Source organism: Histoplasma capsulatum (assembly GCF_000150115.1).
Source record: "Histoplasma capsulatum G186AR genomic scaffold supercont2.2, whole genome shotgun sequence".
NCBI lineage: Eukaryota > Fungi > Ascomycota > Eurotiomycetes > Onygenales > Ajellomycetaceae > Histoplasma > Histoplasma capsulatum.
In genome coordinates this window covers 1,073,759-1,091,643 of record NW_025544802.1, presented here as the reverse complement: position 1 = coordinate 1,091,643, position 17,885 = coordinate 1,073,759, and the positions used below count along the sequence as shown (strand labels likewise).

The following is a 17,885-nucleotide window of genomic DNA, read 5'->3' as shown; positions in this document are numbered from 1 at the left end:
AGAAATTATTTTAAGCTCTATATAAATATCTGTATGTATATATACATCTTCACCTCCACATTTTTGTACGGTAGTTATCCTCCCCCCCCCCTCCCCGCGGGTACTGATTCCTTGGAATTGGGATTGGAATTTGGATTGTATTGGAGAAAGGTTTGTTTGTGTTTGTTTTGCATCATGATCATTTATTTCCGCTTTTAATTTATTTCGCTGCTCTCTTTTACTTAAGTTGACTTGTCAATCCCCGCTTTTTTTTCTGTTATCTCTCTATCATCCATGTTAATCAGAGCGTGCGTTTAAGCGAGTGTGAGCAGAGCAGGCGGAGAGGCAAATTCGGTGCCATGTAAATATCTAGTGGTTAGATGAAGGTGGATTTGCTGGTTGGTGTTCGAACCCAAAATATCAAACACGCAAAGGAAACATATTGCAGTTGCTAAATCAAACTTCGTTTCGCTCCCCATTCTCCTTCTTCCTACGGAGGTGTCCTTTTTTTATTGGATCGAGAGGTAATCTTGCGACTTCTTACGCGTCGATATCATGACGACTGCTATCAACCGCCAATCCCTGCGACTCCCCGCATCCCATTAGCAACCAGCTAGCTACTCGTTAGTATTTGCCAGGCGATGGAAGACGAGACACGCCATTCGAACCTTCCCCGCTTTTGCTTCCTGTATCAAATCCATCCCTCATGCTCTACGCAGCATGTGCATGCATATTTTAGTTTGCAGGATCCCATTCGCCCATCTTGCTTTCTCTCCCGTTCCCCCGCGCCATTGTTTCCACGTTGGCGGTCAGGGTTTGGGGGACCTCGCCGATTCTCAAACAGCGGCGCTGTTTGCTGAAATGTAAACCTCATTTTTTTACTGCTGATTTCTTTTTTCTCAATTTTTCTTCTCTTTTCGTATCCTCATTTATTCCTTCCATTCATACACTCGTCACTATTCGTGAAAGGACTTGGAAGCGACACACCAGCCAAGCGCCGATAAGCCGATAAGGCCTAACCCACCCTAGGTCCAGGTTAAGCTTAAATATTTTATCCGCAACTCTAAACCCAACCTCCTGAAATCTTCAACAACAACGCAGCATAAAGGAAGCGGGAATAAGAAGGCCGCGATCCTCTCCAAGTCCACATCCATCTCGGCTATGCGTTTCAGTGAGCCGTCATCGCCACAGAGCCGGTTGAAAAATGGAAGTGTTGTGAGCGTACGGCACCACCAGCGAAGACAAACGTTTCCGTTTCGCAAGTCGCGTCGTTCAAAGCCACGGAGGTATGTATGGTATTGAGCTCAGTATGTCTGCGATACGTTATTGTATGAATGGTACACAAGCCATGTACTTGAAGGGATTTGAGTCCTAATTATACACCCCAAAATATGATGTTATATAAAAAATAAGCAAAACAAAACAAAGCCAAAAAAAAACATCTCCAATTGCAAGAAGTCGAACACATTTTTTCCCAAGATTTTGATTGCGAGTTTCAAAAACTGATAGTCAAACTGGTTTTTTAAAAAAACAGATGGCCCCTCGTCCTCCGCTTTATAAAAGGCGCTATACATACTAAAATCCTCATTCCCGTCATCCTGCACGGCCTCTTCACCGCTCTAGTCGTCTATCTGGATAGAAACGTTTACGATAGCCTGGGCCTGCCTCCAACAATCGTACGTTTAACTCTACCCACAAACCTCCTTTTTATAAAACGAGACAACACTAATAGAAGCGGGGAAATAAACCCAATCCCCCCCCCCCAAAAACAGATTCCCTCCCTCTCCATAGTCGTTGGCCTCATCCTTGTCTTCCGCAACCAAACCTCCTACAACCGCTTCTGGGATGGTCGCAATAACCTATCCGTCATCAACACTTCCGTGCGCAACCTGACCCGCACGATTCTCACGCACGCCTATAACAGAACATCGGGGCCTCTCACCCTCGCTGAGAAAAACGATGTGGAGCGCACCATACGTGTCCTCATGGCGATCCCTTACGCCGTGAAGAATTATCTGCGTGCCGAATGGGGCGCGGCCTGGACGCTGAATCGGAACGCTGCTGATGGCATTGATGGTGGCGGTGGGCGTACTAGTCTCAGCAATGGGGTGGAGAATACTACGATCCTACGCCACCCGGACAGGAATGGCAATATAAATGTCAACGGTGCAGGTATTCATGGCGACGGCGGCGACGACGACAACGACGATGACGACTTGGATAGCGAGCAAGTGGTGAACCCAGAATACGATAGCCTGTTGCCCGCAGGTCTGCAGGCGTACGAGCACGAAGGCCTGGGCCTGCCTCTCCAGCTAACTTTCTTCGTCGACGGCTTCATAAAGCGCGGCCAGGAGCGTGGCTGGTTCACGGCGCCGGGCGCCAGCAACCTGCAAACCCAGCTTAACGCGCTGACTGACGCGTACGGGCGCATGGAGACCATCAAGCTCACGCCGATCCCCATTGCGCACCTCATCCATCAGAAACAGGTGTTGGCGCTCTTCGGCGCCGTGCTGCCGTTTGCCATGGTTGATGAGATGGGCTGGTGGGCTGTGCCCATTGTCTCGCTGGTTACTTTCACGCTGTACGGTATTGAGGGGATTGGATCGCAGTTGGAAGATCCGTTTGGATACGATCGGAATGATATTAAGATGGATGCTATTGTGGAGGATGAGAGGGTGGAGATTGAGGCGATTCTGAATGAGTGGAAAAAGGTTACAGTTGTGAGGGGGGAGGACGGGCTGGTAGGTGTTGGTGGTGGTGGCGATGCTGGAGGGTATGAACCGATGGAAATGTTTATACGGATGAGGGCGACGAATCGCAGCGGTGAAGAAAGGTTGAGGAATGGGGTGTGATGTTTACCTTTGTTGCCGATGGAATGATGTATATGCGGTGACGTCACATGTATGAAGTGAGCGTTTAGACTATGATTTACCATCACATTCTTGCAGTATGTTGTTTAAAGTGAAATTTGCAAAGGCATTCTATTGCTCTGAGTCAGGAACAAAACAGTAATGGCGCGCATGTTCGAAAAGGGTACAAGTGGAATTAGTTCCATCAACTAGTGAAAGTCGAAGAAATGAAGTGGAAAGAAGATAATCATAAAGGGTTCCAATAACACAACTTCTCCACTAGCCTCGCTCTTTCTTTTTCGATGAAAGGGAAGCAAGTTTAAAACTTAAAACAGCCCTCACTAGGATACACTAACTCCCCATTGTCAAAAGAGGATGGCTCTGCAAAATCGCCTCAACCTCGTCTGTCGCCTCTCCAGTTTTCCAGTTCCGAGTCCGATCCAGAATCAACCTCATATTCGGATACCCGAATCTCCATGTCCATCGAGAGTGCAGAATCAGCCGTTTCGCCTTTGGGCAAGGAACTCGTAAGAGGGTTATGTATCAAATGGGAATGAAAGTCGACAGTCAAGCTCTTCTGTTCCTTGTGCCCTTTCGGCTCAGATTCCTGCCGAAAATGTGACAGGCTGTCGGCCTTTTTGGTCGTCTCCGAAGCATCGGCGTCAGGATGGTAAGGACGCGTGACGGGTTGTGTTCGTGCCCGCGGTGGCTTATGTGTAGGAGACTCATCGCCAGCATCGCCAGCATCGCTCTCGGGACAGCCAAGTCTTGCCTTTGACCGGTTTGCCATCGTCCGTTTTCCACGCTCCTTTAACGCGCCCAATCTTGCCCTTCTCGCCTCGTTTCTTTCCCTGTTCGTATCACTATCCTTCAAAAGTTTCTTGATCATCACCTCCTCATCTCCCGCGCAATCCCCATCCCCTACCTCTTCCCTCGCCAGCTCTACAGCCAGTTTCACTTCCTCCTCACTCACCTGTGCTTCATCTTCCACCTGTATGCCCACACTCTCTAGAACCTGCCTTGCCTGCACTCGCATCCGGGCCCTTTTCAACATGACCCTTTTCGCCGTCCGCTGCAACCTCTCCAGGTCTATCTTCAGTGAATCAAGTGCATCAATAATCCAGGTCGGTGACCAGCCATAATGTCTACCATCAAATGTAGGTGGACCACACTTGCGCCAGAAATCATGAAGAGCTTGTATGTTCCAGTGATGCCGTACTTGATTTTGGCCCAACTGAACATGCCAAAGGTGGCTGAGGAGTTTGTATTCCCGGTCCTTGTGGCGGAATTCCGGAATTAGAGGGTCAGGCAGGTTGATGAGGTCAGGGGCTGGGGTTATGGTGGGGAGCTAAGGGGAAAGGAGTGAGCATATTTGTATGTGCAATACGCCCTCCTCACCCTCCTGTCTGTAAGGGTTGAAGGCTCAGTGATCGAAGGGTGACTTACATAGAATTCAGGATATTTGTAAGGATCGTAGTCATCGTCTGGCTCTGAGGGATGCATTTGGGGGAGAATCTGGATGGCTGAGTTTCTCTGTTTTGTAACCGGATTAGCCTGTTGTATGGGTGATGTGTTCCCGCTGTCCTTTTCCCCCAAGGCTATTTTGAAGATATATCGTCGACTTGGGATAATGATAGAGATGTAGTAGTTTGATTGTGCGTTAGGGTGAGATGTTGGCAATTAAGTAGGGGTAGGCGGGAATAGGAAGCACCTGCTTTTTTGTATGCTTGTACGCCTAACAACCCGTGTCTGTCCTGGAAGCAGCGAGAACTGACCACGTAGAAAGACACGCATCATCTATTAGTTCTTTTTTTTGCTCCTTTCGAAAGAGAAGTGATCCCACTCAAAGAGTCTGGGAATTTGAATCCTTATGGCCCGGATGACAAAGGATTCAGCCATAACCAGATGCCCCATCATGACTACTTAAAATGAAAAAAGTTGACAAATTATTACTCCGAGAGCTTCCTTCTAACTCAGTGAAATTAAATTCAACGTCTAGGTTAAATAAATACCCAACACACTAGTTGTGTATTCATTCTTACACTAATGCCCTCCGCAACCTTAAAGGACGGCTTTCTTTTGGAGAGTCACGAATAGAGTAATTCGTAGAAGGATAGAAGAAACCCAAGCACTTAGAGACCTTAGCATGCGGACTCCTTTGTCGCTTGGGCATTGGAAAGGGGTATCAAATAATAAAGTGCCCAGATATCATATAAAATGCATGTAGGCGATGTTGAGACGTTCCTCGAAAGTCTCCTCTTCAATACATTGACGAGTGTGGTTTCAAGGTATCAAACAATTCGAACGATACCCATCACGCCACAAAGGCAATGATATCTAAAATATAAGAACTTCGCTTGGGGTGGCATGATGGAGCTAGAAAAGCCAAACGTATCAATAAATGAACCTAGCGTTAGAACTCCAAACCCAAGAATTTTACCCTGACTTAACCTAATGGAATAAATTTCGGGTGAACTGAGTGAAGGATCCTGAAAGGAAGTAACGAACTCACATACCGAATCTGTTGTTATGACTGCTGAATTAATTTTGAGTTGCTAGAAGGGATAAGGGGAATGCCGGAAATACTGTATTCATAACCACCCATCACACATCTATTGCGACCCCTGACTTAGCTTCCCTCTCGTCTCTATAACTGGATATAACCTGTTCTGACGGGATTAGGGAATTGCCATAAAGGCTAACCGGCGGCGATTCATAAAGGTGCTTCGACACCCTCCAAGACCTGCTCGATGATCGATTCCGGGGAAGCATCCGCCAATATTAAATCAACAGCTTTCAGCGTACTTCCATACATCAGACTTCGATCATTCGCTGGGTCGGTTATGGAAATGCGATGGCGATAAACTCTCCTAGCAGCAAGCGCTACTAAGGACGGGAAAACATAATCCACTCGTTGTAAGGGTGCGAGACATCTGGTAGGCGAATGAGTGGTTGTATTTGAAATAGCTGAATAGCGGCTGAACTAACCGGGCAAGAAGTTGGAAATGGCGAGTGGAGATAGGAGTCAGGCCACCAGCCACTCCCCGATTCATCCGGAGAGCAATGATAATATCTTGAAGGTAGCTGCTTATCTCCGCAGAAAACGTCACATTATCGCTAAGTTCCCGTAGCGCATTGATATGCTGGAGATATTTTTTAGCGCAATGCAAATATGAGGAGCCTGAATGAAAAAGGCAACATGAGGCGCCATACCTCTTCGCGAATTAAATAGGGCTCATTAGGCTCTTTGGATAGCACTAGACTGGGCTTTCGAATGACAGAGGATATCGACCCTTGATCATCAGACAACCACCCACTACTTTCTTCAAGATTCATCAACCCATTCTGGGGATCATGGTAATACGACATGAAAATGTGGTCATTCTAGGTCCTTGATTTAGCACCTGTTATATTAAAAAAAAAGGTTCAGATCAAAATAAAATAGACTTACCAAATGGAGATTCAACGAGGAGGAGAGTCCTTGCGGCTTGGATTCAATAAGTGGAATAAAAAGAAAGGTCATCGGCACGCTGTGGAAAGACGTCCGCGTATAGATCCGTTTGGTTCGAATGAGCTAGGTTTGTGCTTCATTTAGTGGCCCGTATCCTTTTCTGAGGAAGACTAAAATATCAACTTACATCGAGTGTTAGTAGTTGAATGTGATCCGGAGCCTGGTCAAAATTTTTGGCAATGACGACATTGACCACCTTGCGGTCATCAAGCACGCTTGCTCGCACCCGCGAGCTAGATCTTCCACCTCCAAATGACAGTCGATCAACGCTCTACAATAACGTTAGTCATGTAATTCATCAGCATAGCGATGAAAACCCGTTTCCATAACGATCCCTGAACAGGCACGAATGCTCAAAAATGAAAAAGAAAGAAAGACCTTACCCTTCCCCCTTCGCCACTAGCGGCAAATGGCGAGAGTCTGTCATAGCCTTGTCTCTCAGCATCAGGAGCCAGGACAGCATTACTGAACCCCTCCACGGTCATGCTGGGGGAGCAATCCAAGGTGGCGTGGGAAAGGCCAAAGATATTTTCAGCAATCTACCAGGGTGTCAGTTCAGCTTATGGCATACATATTTAATTTTAGAGGACTCTTAGAATACCAAAATCAGTTCATTTTCTAAATCATCCAAGACCTCCCTTTCAGTGTCAATGATGCAATGCTGGCGGGCCACGAGACAGAGAAGCACGACCGCTTCAATATCGGACAGGTCTTCTATTCTATCATGAAGGCTAGAATATTCCATTGCATAAAAGGACTAATCCCTAAGGCGTTAATTTCAAACAAACAACATGCTGTCAACATCGGACGAGAGCATCCATCTCGCTTGGTTGGTTGGTTGGTTGCAGGTGGCATCGTGGGCAGTCACATGTCACCTGTATTAGTAGTATCGTAACTTACATCCTCTGGTAGGGCGGATTACTTTACGGGGGTATTCTGCCGTATCATCAGTTATGTAATGCGTACCAAAATGGGAAAGCTCGATAATCTCCATGTCCGGGTGCCTTGTACTACTTATATGCAACCAGATATACGACATGCTATGTTATAATTAAACATTAAACCCCAATCTTAATATTCGGATATAAGAGACATTCTTTGAAATGACAAAACTGTTCATCATTTGACGCCAGCGTTGGAATTCATATGGCTCCAACAAACCCTCTGGCTGACTGGGAGCGAGTGGGAGACCAATTCTATCGAAAGGTCCGAATATACGATGCTGTCTTTGACGAGGAGCTCGAGTTGGAAAATTTCATTGTTGCTGGAGCTCCGTATGGAGGTGCTATAGGTAAATTTACTTCCACAAATTTCATAGCTTGATTATATTTCTTGTTCTAATTCTAATAACGCCCGCAGCTCTTTACCGCGATGAAAGCAAACTCCAAAGATATAGGGATGCAGAGACAGCAAAGTCATCTATTGATATTTATTCCTGCTCTGGCAAACGAATCAGTCAAATTAATGTTTGCTATAACATGCTACTTATCTATCCGGTTTGAGCTATCTATACTAATATCTGGTGTTAGTGGGAACATGGGTCAATCCGAGGCTTGGGCTGGTCGGACGATGAGAAGCTACTTGTAGTAACCCAAGATGGCACCGTGCGATGTTACTATGGTCTACATGCGGACTTTGTGCCGTTTTCTCTAGGAACTGTATGGCATGTGTCAAGCCAGCCCTATCTGTGACTTTTGCTAATTTTTAACTTAGGTGGCAGAAGAACACGGAGTGAAATCCTGCCGTTTTTGGTCGGACGGCTTCGTTGCTCTCTTGAATAACAATCAGTTCATTGCTGTCTCTCGCTATGATGAGCCACGGCCTAAATTGCTCGCATCAACCCCTGAAGGGGAAATTTCCTCATGGTCATTGATTCCTCCCAATTACACGCTCTCGCGTTCAGTCGAGGTTCTCCTTGCGGTGGATCAGACGATCTGCGTTGTAGACGCAACAGATGCTGAGGACCGTATGTTGCAAAACGGCCCCTTTAAACATGTCAGTGTATCCCCCAATGGGCGATTTGTTGCCTTGTATACTTGCGATGGCAAAGTCTGGGTTATAAGTAGCGACTTCCAAAACAAGCTCAGTGAATATCACTCTGGGGCGAGAACGCCCCCAAACAACGTGGTGTGGTGTGGCAATGATTCTGTTGTGCTCTCTTGGGAGGATGAAGTCCACATGGTCGGCCCTAACGGCGCTGCAGTGAGGTTGGCGTTCCGTTTCTTTCTTTCCTTTTTTTAACGCGACTTATACAGCTGACATCTGTTGAGGTATTTCTACGATGGCCGTGTCCATGTAATTCCAGATTTTGACGGCGTGAGATTGCTCACTAATGATGCCTGTGAATTTCTTCACAAGGTTCCGGGTATGTTCCTATGGTACATTACAGAAGGCGATTAGCTGCTAATTTTATCCATAGATGTTACGGAAGAAGTGTTCAAGTTAGGTTCAACGTCTCCTGCCTCAATTCTCCTCGATTCAGTTGGCCTACTTGAAAGGAAATCCCCGAAGGCCGACGAGAACATCCAGCACATCCGCACTAAGCTTCTCGAAGCAGTCGATACCTGTGTAAAGGCAGCGGGCCACGAATTTAATACCCATTGGCAAAAGCAACTTCTTAAAGCGGCATCGTTCGGAAAGTCAGTAATTGATCTTTATAATAGTGATGACTTTGTCGATATGTGCGAGCGTCTACGTGTGCTCAATGCCGTCCGTGACTACCGGATCGGTATCCCTATCTCATATGAACAATATCTCCGCCTGACCCCGGACAAGTTGATTGATCGACTGATCCATCGCCACGAATATCTTCTTGCAATCCGCGTTTCCGAATATCTCCGCCTCCCGACAGATAAAATATATGTCCACTGGGCCAGTCAAAAGGTCAAGACTTCCGCGGAAGATGATGATACTATTTGCCATTTGGTGGCAGAGAAACTTCAGGGGAAGCGAGGAATATCATTTGAATCAATAGCACAATCAGCCTATGACGAAGGTCGAGGACATTTGGCCACCCAGCTACTTAATTTCGAGCCACGTGCGGGAAGGCAGGTGCCTCTGCTCTTGAAGATGGAAGAAGATAATCTCGCTTTGGACAAGGCCCTAGAAAGTGGCGATACGGATCTAATATATTTCGTCCTGTTACAGCTTAAACGGAAACTTCCACTCGCAAGCTTTTTCCGGACCATCAATTCTCGCCCAGTTGCCTCCGCGCTCGTGGAGACATCTGCAAGATCTCAAGATGTGGAATTACTCAAAGACTTGTATTACCAGGATGATCGCCCGGTTGATGGGTCTAATCTACTTTTGAGAGATGCAATCGCTCAATCTGACCCACAAGCTATGGCAGATAAGCTACGATTAGCGTCTAAATTATTGGTCGATTCCAAGGATGCGAGCGCGCAATCCCATCAGAAGTCATTGACGGAAGCTGCGCAACTGTTGAAAATCCAAGATGGACTGGACAAGGATATTGGGGATGGCAGCAGTGAATTTGTTGGCCTGAGTATAAATGAAACCATGTACAGGCTAATAAAATCTGGGTATGGGAAACGCGCCAACAAAATCCAGAGTGAATTCAAAGTACCAGAGAAGACGTTCTGGTGGGTGAGATTGAGGGCTTTGGTAGCCAAACGAGATTGGGGTGAGCTTGAGGAACTTGCCAAGCCCAAAAAGTCTCCAATTGGATGGGAGGTAAATTTTGCATGCCTTGTTCCCCTGTTTTCATGTTCTTGTTCATGGTTCTATATTCATTCATTCGTTAATATCTATATGTCGGAGTCAATGCTAACGCAGGTCACCCTAGCCATTTTACAATGAAATTCTAAGCGCCGGAAATACCAAGATCGCCTCAATATTTATCCCCAAATGCACCAGTTTGTCGATAGCAGAGAGAATCGAAATGTGGGTGAAGTGCGGAATGGTTGTCAAGGCTGGTGAAGAAGCCCTCAAGGCCAATGACGTCAACAGCCTGGAATTGCTCAGAAAGAAAGCATCCGGTTCAGCGGTGGGTGAGATCGACCGAATGATCAACCAGTTGAGGCCAAAGAAATAGAAATGGGCCCGCTCGGTCGGATGCCGTACTCTTCTTTCATTTTTCCACGTCTTTTAATTCTCTTTATTCGATATGCTAGATACCATAGTATGTAGATTCCTGTTCAAGTGATTTCTCCATCTTCCTCAAATTCAAACTTTTGGAGAGGTGTTGCCTGTTGTGATTGCACCGAAGACTGAGAAATCGTCGTTACTGGTGGTGTACGCGCCTCATTCGGTTCAGCGTCTTCGTCCATAGCCTCAGCACCGTCCACATCCCCTCCTGAGACCACTTTGCCAGGTACAGCAAGAGCTTTACGATTCATGTCATCCCACGTGGACTGGATGTCCATTAGTTTTATTGACCACCAAATAATAGAATAGGACAGGAAAGGGAAGAAATATCCTCACTCTTCGCTCTTTGACAACCTTTGCCTTGCCCATGCTTTTGGCCATTTTCTTTTCTGTTCTATCCATAATCAATTCCGCACGTTCCAGGCCTTTTTCTTGCCGCTTCCGCTGGGCACGGGTGATCTGCTTGGATTTGGACTTTTTCGTAATACCGGCATTATGCTTTGCAGATAGGATATGTGGCTTGACTGTCGGGATCGGCTCTGTCCTGGGAACGAACTTCAATAATGATTCATTTGTCGGAGACACGGCTCGCTTTGCCGCTCTTGAATGCATGGATTTCGCTTCAAAAATTGGATTTCATCGGTGAGAATGTGTGGTTGCAAATATAGATTGCGTAGGGTAATAATACGTACAGGAAACTTTTGCCTTCACTTTCGCGGTCTTTGCCATGACTGCGCGGATGTGGGGGGTATGATTTGTTACATTGAATCACACAACTATCACTAGGAGGAAATTTCTTTGCTGTCCAGGACTCTTGGAGTTGGACATTTTGAAAATTCCTAGCGGGGAAAGCGACAAGGTGGGCAGATTCCACTAGTCCAAAATAGAGCTAGCGGGATCTTGCCCATCTGTGGCCAGAATCCCTCGACCATCCTGGATACCTTTAACATCAATATCAAGCTCCTGAGTTCTCGATACTCCGCACACACCAGAGATTCACAAGACCGTTGCTATCCATTTACAGTACAACCCTGAACATGCGGATAGCTAGGGACTTCTCTGATCGATCACCCTGACAAGCCCCGATGCCTCCGAGAGCTAGCCTCTTGTGCCTGCTTCTTGACTTGCTCACGAAATATGCCCGGCACCTCGGATTTCTCCTCTCACAATCATCACCATCACCTTTACACTAGCCCGTTGCAGGATAACTATCGCGATGACCGCTTCGGCGAATGGATACCTGCCCAAACGAAGATAGTGTGCTTTGGAGTGTCCTTGCTTTTGGGCTACTATATTTTCAAGTACCTTGACCTCATTGTTTCCACCCTCCTCCAAACTGTTTGGAACATCATCGTCTTCATTACTCCATCACGCATTATTTTTGCTTTAGATAAGGGAGCAGCTTTTGACGAGGATACTGAGTTGGCCGCAACCTCGTTGACACGTGAAGCTCTACACTCCGCAAAAAGCGTTGCAATGCAGAGGATCCTGGGTTTGGATGCGAATTCGTTGCTCACAACACTTCCGCGGGGAAGGAGCCTCTCGGGAATCGGGCAAGCCTTTTTGGGCCTCAAGGAAGCTTGCCCTCCAGGACTTGGCAATTGGGATAACTCGTGCTATCAAAATAGCATAATCCAGGGATTCGCTTCGCTTCGTGCATTGGATAAGTTTTTGGAAGAAAATCTTCGCGAGTTAGGGGACCGTGATCCCTTTTATACTCATCTTGCGCTAAAAGAAATCATCGACAAACTGAATAGCCCCTCATATGGGGGTCGAAAGCTATGGACGCCTCCGGAACTGAAGTCAATGAGCAGTTGGCAACAACAAGATGCGCAAGAATACTTTTCGAAAGTGATTGACCAGGTAGACAAAGAAATTCGCCGTGCTTCTAAAGGTTTAACAAGTGATGTGGGACTTAGATTTGTTGATGCGGAGCGCAATAACCACAGGGGTGGTCCCGTTCCAGCATATGAAACAAGACAGATCAACGATGAACACAAGCCCCCTAGGGATGGAGAGTACAAACGCAGTACTCTCCTCAACCCGCTTGAGGGTCTCCTTGCTCAACGCGTTGGATGTATGAGATGTGGATGGACAGAAGGACTTTCCGTTATTCCCTTTAACTGTCTGACAGTGTCCCTGGGCTCTAACTGGGAGTACGATATTCGAGAATGCTTGGACGAATATACCACTTTGGAGGCTATTGAGGGTGTTGAATGCGCTAAATGTACACTTCTACGAACTGAAGGTCAGCTGGGGCAGCTGTTGCAACAGATTGATTCGGATGCGGAGCTCGAAGAGGGAGCCAGCACACCTCGGTTGACGGAAGCTTTACGAAGTTCCGCGGAAACAAGATTAAAGGTTGTCCAGAAAGCTCTTGAGAATGATGACTTCTCTGAAAAGACATTATCTGAGAAGTGCCATATTCCCGCGCGGAATCGTGTTTCGTCCACCAAATCAAGACAAGCAGTCATTGCAAGAGCACCAAAGTCCCTTGTTATCCACGTGAACCGGAGTGTATTCGACGAAATAACGGGCATACTCAGAAAGAACTATGCTGATGTAAGGTTCCCGAGGATTTTAGATCTTGATGAATGGTGTTTGGGGTCTAAATCGGCGGGGAAAAACGATGAGACAGAATCTTGGTGCATGGATCCTTCAAAATCCATGCTTTCTCGCCCTGGAACCAACACAAATATTCCCCACAGACGCTACGAGCTGCGGGCTGTGATAACTCATTACGGGCGACATGAGAATGGACACTACATTTGTTATAGAAAGTATTCAGTCAAGTCATTCCCGGCTACTGTTCCACAAGCTGTCATAGATGCGGACGGGGAGAAGGAGGTCGCAGAGCGCTGGTTCAGGCTCAGTGATGAAGATGTCAGTCTAGTTAGTGAGAAAAATGTTCTTTCTCAGGGCGGTGTATTCATGTTGTTTTACGAGTGTGTCGAGCAACCGCGTTATGCACCAACTGGATCTGTGGATGAGAAACAACCTGGGCAAGAAGACATCTCCCTCAAGGAAATTTCGTTCAATTCTCAAGGAGAAGCAGGTGGAATCCTACGCACGGGTGACGTTGAACTTGATAAGACGGATAAAACGGAAATTCGACCGGAGTCTTCTGGAACATCAACTGGCTCTGTGACTGGCCATTATTCGCAGGATTCTGACCTCTCTGATACATCGACCTCCTCGTCATTTTCCAATGAAAACCACTCTGTTGTGGCTGATAAAATTCAGCCTGCCCCAACTATGAAGACGGCCGCGACACCATTTGAAGGTAACCAGGTGACCCATTCCAACGTGGACACTGGCCCTTCAATGGTCAAGGCATTGTAATGAATCATGAACAAGCAAACCCCATTTTGGTGTTCTATTTTATTACTCGGCGTTGTATGTATGTCTTGATAACTGGCAAGGGGCCTTCGGTTCCGATGGTTAAATGGAGCTTTGATTATTATGGTTTGTACTGTATTGGGGGAGACGGGAATGGTGCTGGTGTATCCCGCTAGACTTTCCAATGTACATTTCCCTCCTTTTTTTTTTCATTCATTCATTCTTTCTCTGCCCCGCCCGCTTCTTTTTGTTTTTTTTGCATACGTTTCAAATACCATGGGATGGAATAGAAGTCGGACTCGTCATGTTCATTTGCTTACGGCCATTGATTCGGCGTCTTGATTCTTGTTTCTCGTCTGTTTTTCTTTGTCTTCTTTTCCTACTTTTTGGGAGGATTTCTAGCTGGATGGAGGTGAAATGGATGGTCCCAGCTAGATATGTGCCAGTTGAGTTCTTACTTTACATTGCATGAACCACGACGGTTATGTTGGTTTTGCAGAGGGTGGGTAGAGTTGTCCTGTACAATGTCCTTGTATGCCCTACCTACCAGCTAATTCATATATTGCTAATTACCCTATTTATGGCCGTTTTCTGTGCAATCCAAATATCATTGATATCATCCTGAACGCCTTTGCTGGGGAACATCTTAAGAACACACGGTTCAAATGGAAGAAACCACCAAGGAAAAGAATCCCAACGCCAACCCCCTTCCCGATCCCTATCACGTCCTCAAAACACCCCCGCCCTCACCATGACCTCCCTAAACTGCTCCAACGAGACACCGGCATGCAATCCATCCCCACCGTTGGCCTCTCTCACCATGTCCCTCAACAGCTCCTCACTAACATCCTCCTTCAAATCCCTCGCCACCCTCCTTAAATGTGCCACAGATATGGGCCCCGCGGTCCCGCGCGTGAACAGTTTATACGCATGCTCGACTTCAGCAAAGATGGCGTCTTCGTCGCGAGAGTGCAGCTTCAATGCGCAGACGGAGAGGAATGGTTCGTACGGGACAAAGCCGGTGGCGGTGGGGTCGACCGCAGAGAGGATGGAGGCTAGTTCTTTTTGGTCTGTGGGTGAGATGCCGAGGGCTCTGGGTGTATTTTGATTTTTATGAGTTAGGAAGGCTTATTGCACTGCATAAGTAATGGTGGGCTGAATGGGAGAAGTGTGGGGCAGTGTCCGTGAATATATGCATACATCATCGCGTGCCGAACATCTTGGGTTTTAATTACGCCTTCCTTCTCTGAAGGATAGTCGTCGCTTTTTGTAGAGAAGAGATGGAACGCTTCTTTGATTTCCGCTTCTTCATCGCCGGTTATACCGTTCTCTTTGGCGAGTTTAGACTGGCGTGTTCGCTTCTCTTTAGGACCCGTGGAGGATCGTTTTGGTGGCTGTGGTGGTTGGTTGTTTTTGGTTAGTTAGTTAGTTAGGGGTTAACATAACACAGGATATCAATATACTGATTGTTGATAACTTACCATATTCAATATATCAAAATCGCAACGGGAAATATGGCGTTAAGGAGACGACGGAGCTGGCTATATTTCCTGCAAGCTCCGGAGCTTTTTGCGGCTGGTGGTGACGTCGGGCTTGGCGCAGGACGCATTGATAATTGTAATCCCTCATCGTTCCCTGAGCTTGCACGTTGACGCATGCAAGATGGTAGCCTGGGATATTCAAATATTGCATATATGCAAAGAAGACATATCCATTCTTTGCTCTTGAAATGCTATTGAGCTCTTTCACGCCGGATATAATTAAAACATCATCGTCCCAAACCCGGACTGCTCCACTACTATTCACCTGAAACCACTTCTCCTGCTGGCACTGCGGGATACAATCGCATTGCCCTACCTCGAGAGAAGATGGACGTTGTGCTGTGCATTTATGATATCTCCAAGGTGGGTTATACCCCCAACCATTGGTTTGTTATAGCATCATCTGACGAGAAATGAACCAGGGCCTCGCTCGACAAGTCCGTATACCCGAGCACCATCTCTAGTTCTCATATCCAGCAACTAATGACCCGCGATAGCTTTCATTTGCTATAACTGGTACCCAGATAGATGCGATTTATCACACTTCACTAGTATTCGGGGGGGTGGAATACTTCTTCGGTAGAGGGATTCAACAAGCGGCCCCTGGAACAACCCATCATGGGGAGCCCATTGAGCGGATCCACATGGGCACCTCTCAGCTTCCGATTGAAGTGATAGTTGAGTACATGGAATCTTTGGCGGCAGTTTACACGGAGGACGTATGTGCGCTCCCCACTTTGCCCCTCCATACTATCTGAATTGAATTACATGCATCACGAATCAATCTGAGGCACGGCGAACGCTTATATCGAAATGCACACTAGTCATACGATCTTTTCCTCCGCAACTGTAATAATTTTACGCATGATCTCGCCACATTTCTAGTTGGAAAGGGTATCCCTGACCATATCAGAAATCTCCCTGAGACCTTTCTTAGCACACCATTTGGCCAAATGATGAGACCATATATTGATGGTATGCTTCGCGGAGCAACTCAAGGCCCAGAGAGACCTCACCCTGTTGCCGCAATCCAGCCTCCCACCGCTGGAGCAAATGGGGTTACAAGGCCGATTGCTGGGTATCCCAAACCTTCGCACCCTGTCCAGGAAGGATATGTTCGTAACGTGACAACCAGTCGAGAAGTAGAGGAGCTCCTAGCCTCTGCAAACTCCTCGTGCGCAGTGATCTTTTTCACATCTGCAACATGTCCGCCTTGCAAAGTAATGTATCCAGTGTACGACGAACTTGCCGAAGAAGCCGGTAATAAAGCTATTCTTATCAAGGTGGATATATCTCGTGCTTTCGATGTCTCCGCAAAATACGGTATCAGGGCGACTCCAACTTTCATGACCTTTCTAAAAGGGAAGAAGGAAAACGAATGGAGTGGAGCAAACGAAGGCGAACTACGTGGAAATGTCCGACTTCTTATTGACATGGCTTGGCCGCCTCATCCGCATAGACGACTGAGGCTACCAAATCTAGAACGCCCCGTTGGCTCCTACGTGCTTTACAAGAAGACTCCCCCACTAGATAAATTGACCCAAAAACTCGGCTCAGCAGGTGACGAACCCTCCCTTCAGGACTTGGTCAAGTTCATCAAGTCAAGAGATAGCGGTGGACCAGCAGTCCCTGCGCTCCCAAACCTCTCATTACTGCAAGACTTCATCAAATCGAAATTCCTTTCCCTCCCGCAAGGCGTTCATTTTGCGGTAATCGATTTAGTTCGCGCTGCATTTTCTGACCCCCGCGTCAGTGGTTTCTTCGCAGAGGAAGACGCGCACCACTCTCTGTTGACTTTGCTTGGAGGAACCAGCGATCTGTCCAGTTACCCTTACAGCCAACAACTCGTGATGACGCAGCTGGCTTGCAACCTCTTCACATCGCCCCTATATCTAGATCAAATAGTATCCCACAGCATCCTTCGCGAGACATGCATAAAAATTGCCACGTTCTCCCTCCTTGCCCAACACGTTAGTCTGCGCGCAGCTGGCGCATCCTTTATGTATAATCTTGCGGCGTTTAACCACAACGAGAGACTGGGCAATGCGCCAGATCGGCTGTCGGAGGCAGACCAGGTGGAACTGGTCGCGTCGGTTCTTGAAGCTATCAGGATGGAGATTGAGAGTGTTGAGAGTCTCCATGGCCATCTATTATCGCTGGGCCTATTTGTATATCTTGCTCCTATTGATGGAGAAGTCCTGGATTTGTGTAGAGTGATGGAAGCTCAGGGGATTGTCAAAGAGAAAGAGAAAGTGAGTGCTCTTGCGGAAGAGCCCCTTCTTAAGGAAATAGGAGAACTCCTTGGGAACGGGTTGATCACAGGTTAAACAAATCTGGGAGAGCAATTCTTGAGGATTTTCACTCACTATTTCTGTTTTATTTTGAGTTTGTCATATTCCCCCTTTATATCCATTGAATGATATGTTTTCCCATTTACATCATCCCCAATGCGTTTGGTAGAATTTAGATGCCGTTTCTTCCCACTTTCTTAACAATTCCACTCTACAATCACCGCTGCTACCCCTGAGATTCTTAATAAAGGCCGGTGAAGAGATTACC

General features: G+C 46.9%; 8 protein-coding genes across 8 annotated transcripts; 4 read left to right on the top strand and 4 right to left on the bottom strand.

Annotated features, from left to right (window-relative positions):
- Positions 1-1,140: 1,140 nt before the first annotated feature.
- On the top strand, positions 1,141-2,831 carry HCBG_01584 (uncharacterized protein; the record flags this gene model as incomplete). Its single annotated transcript, XM_045428633.1, has 3 exons — positions 1,141-1,265; positions 1,514-1,655; positions 1,752-2,831. The coding sequence occupies 3 exons, from the start codon at positions 1,141-1,143 to the stop codon at positions 2,829-2,831; spliced, it is 1,347 nt and encodes a 448-aa protein (XP_045290419.1).
- A 391-nt stretch (positions 2,832-3,222) lies between these two features.
- Positions 3,223-4,625, bottom strand: HCBG_01583 (uncharacterized protein; the record flags this gene model as incomplete). Its single annotated transcript, XM_045428632.1, has 3 exons — positions 3,223-4,176; positions 4,275-4,351; positions 4,604-4,625. 3 exons carry the CDS (start codon positions 4,623-4,625, stop codon positions 3,223-3,225), a joined length of 1,053 nt encoding a protein of 350 aa, XP_045290418.1.
- A 154-nt stretch (positions 4,626-4,779) lies between these two features.
- On the bottom strand, positions 4,780-7,378 carry HCBG_01582 (uncharacterized protein; the record flags this gene model as incomplete). The annotated part of the gene is made up of 8 exons (XM_045428631.1): positions 4,780-5,204; positions 5,345-5,761; positions 5,817-5,971; positions 6,280-6,402; positions 6,467-6,610; positions 6,723-6,878; positions 6,941-7,050; positions 7,240-7,378. 7 exons carry the CDS (start codon positions 7,376-7,378, stop codon positions 5,542-5,544), a joined length of 1,047 nt encoding a protein of 348 aa, XP_045290417.1.
- A 107-nt stretch (positions 7,379-7,485) lies between these two features.
- Positions 7,486-10,503, top strand: HCBG_01581 (vacuolar sorting-associated protein; the record flags this gene model as incomplete). Its single annotated transcript, XM_045428630.1, has 7 exons — positions 7,486-7,630; positions 7,699-7,805; positions 7,869-7,997; positions 8,053-8,546; positions 8,610-8,704; positions 8,759-10,032; positions 10,145-10,503. 7 exons carry the CDS (start codon positions 7,486-7,488, stop codon positions 10,391-10,393), a joined length of 2,493 nt encoding a protein of 830 aa, XP_045290416.1.
- Positions 10,497-11,175, bottom strand: HCBG_01580 (uncharacterized protein; the record flags this gene model as incomplete). The annotated part of the gene is made up of 3 exons (XM_045428629.1): positions 10,497-10,712; positions 10,783-11,066; positions 11,139-11,175. 3 exons carry the CDS (start codon positions 11,173-11,175, stop codon positions 10,497-10,499), a joined length of 537 nt encoding a protein of 178 aa, XP_045290415.1.
- A 408-nt stretch (positions 11,176-11,583) lies between these two features.
- On the top strand, positions 11,584-14,000 carry HCBG_01579 (ubiquitin-specific protease UBP1; the record flags this gene model as incomplete). The annotated part of the gene is made up of 1 exon (XM_045428628.1): positions 11,584-14,000. The coding sequence occupies one exon, from the start codon at positions 11,584-11,586 to the stop codon at positions 13,786-13,788; it is 2,205 nt and encodes a 734-aa protein (XP_045290414.1).
- A 514-nt stretch (positions 14,001-14,514) lies between these two features.
- On the bottom strand, positions 14,515-15,269 carry HCBG_01578 (EF hand superfamily Ca2+-modulated protein; the record flags this gene model as incomplete). The annotated part of the gene is made up of 3 exons (XM_045428627.1): positions 14,515-14,878; positions 14,986-15,179; positions 15,249-15,269. The coding sequence occupies 3 exons, from the start codon at positions 15,267-15,269 to the stop codon at positions 14,515-14,517; spliced, it is 579 nt and encodes a 192-aa protein (XP_045290413.1).
- A 223-nt stretch (positions 15,270-15,492) lies between these two features.
- On the top strand, positions 15,493-17,653 carry HCBG_01577 (uncharacterized protein; the record flags this gene model as incomplete). The annotated part of the gene is made up of 4 exons (XM_045428626.1): positions 15,493-15,689; positions 15,749-15,763; positions 15,824-16,045; positions 16,151-17,653. 4 exons carry the CDS (start codon positions 15,654-15,656, stop codon positions 17,651-17,653), a joined length of 1,776 nt encoding a protein of 591 aa, XP_045290412.1.
- Positions 17,654-17,885: the final 232 nt, after the last annotated feature.